An 882-nucleotide genomic window follows, 5' to 3' on the forward strand; every position below is an offset into this window, starting at 1 on the left:
AAAATAATCATTGTCAAAATGATAAATTCTTGCAAATCCATCTTCTCCACCTGATACAAAACCATCACCATGAGGTAAAAATTTGATTGAATGGACTGGTCCGAAATGTCCTTTTATACTTCCTAATTCATTTGAATGTATAATATCATAAAGAAGTGTTTGAAATTTTCCTTCTCCTGAAGCAGTGGTTGTGACATGTTCAGCTGCTTGTCCTCCAGCAAGAATAATATGATTTTTTGGATTATTTTCATTTTTGAAAAGAGGTGAAATATCACATGTATTTAATGGTCTGTCTGTTTTATATTCATTTATAATTTCAAAATTTACACCATCTCTTAATTTTGCCGTTCCATCTAAAGATGAACTTAACATTAACATTCTATCTTTATCAAATGATAAATTTGTAACTTCTTTTGAATGTGCTTGGAATTTTCGAATCAGATGTCCATCTTCTGCATTCCATACAACTATCTCCCCATTTTCATGTGCTGATAATATAAGTTTATCAAAAAAACACCATCGAACTTGTATACATCTACTCTCATGATCCTGCTTCCATATTAAATTGTCACTTTTTAAATCATATAATTTAATCGATCTTTTGTGATCTGATTTTAATCTATCATGTGCTACCACTATTTTATCCTGATTTAATGGATCCTTATTAAATTCCACAAATCTCACTGGACCATTTTCTTCAATTATTTTTAAAGGTTCTCCTGTATATACATCAAATAAATAAACCTTGTTTGCAGCAGACGAACACACAATTCTCTTACTGTCATATGTCACATCTGAGTTATACACAGCCCCACTACATTCATATAATCCTACAAAAACAAAATGAAATGAAATAAAATAAAATGAAATAAGTCATATTGT

General features: G+C 29.8%; 1 protein-coding gene across 1 annotated transcript; it reads right to left on the reverse strand.

Moving 5' to 3' along the window:
• On the reverse strand, nt 1-830 carry PRSY57_0714100 (eukaryotic translation initiation factor 3 37.28 kDa subunit, putative; the record flags this gene model as incomplete). The annotated part of the gene is made up of 1 exon (XM_020114661.1): nt 1-830. A coding segment is annotated over one exon (830 nt), but the record flags the coding sequence as incomplete, so codon positions are not given.
• Between the last annotated feature and the right edge of the window lie 52 nt (nt 831-882).

The sequence above is a fragment of the Plasmodium reichenowi genome, chromosome 7, assembly GCF_001601855.1.
Source record: "Plasmodium reichenowi strain SY57 chromosome 7, whole genome shotgun sequence".
Classification (NCBI taxonomy): Eukaryota; Apicomplexa; class Aconoidasida; order Haemosporida; family Plasmodiidae; genus Plasmodium; species Plasmodium reichenowi.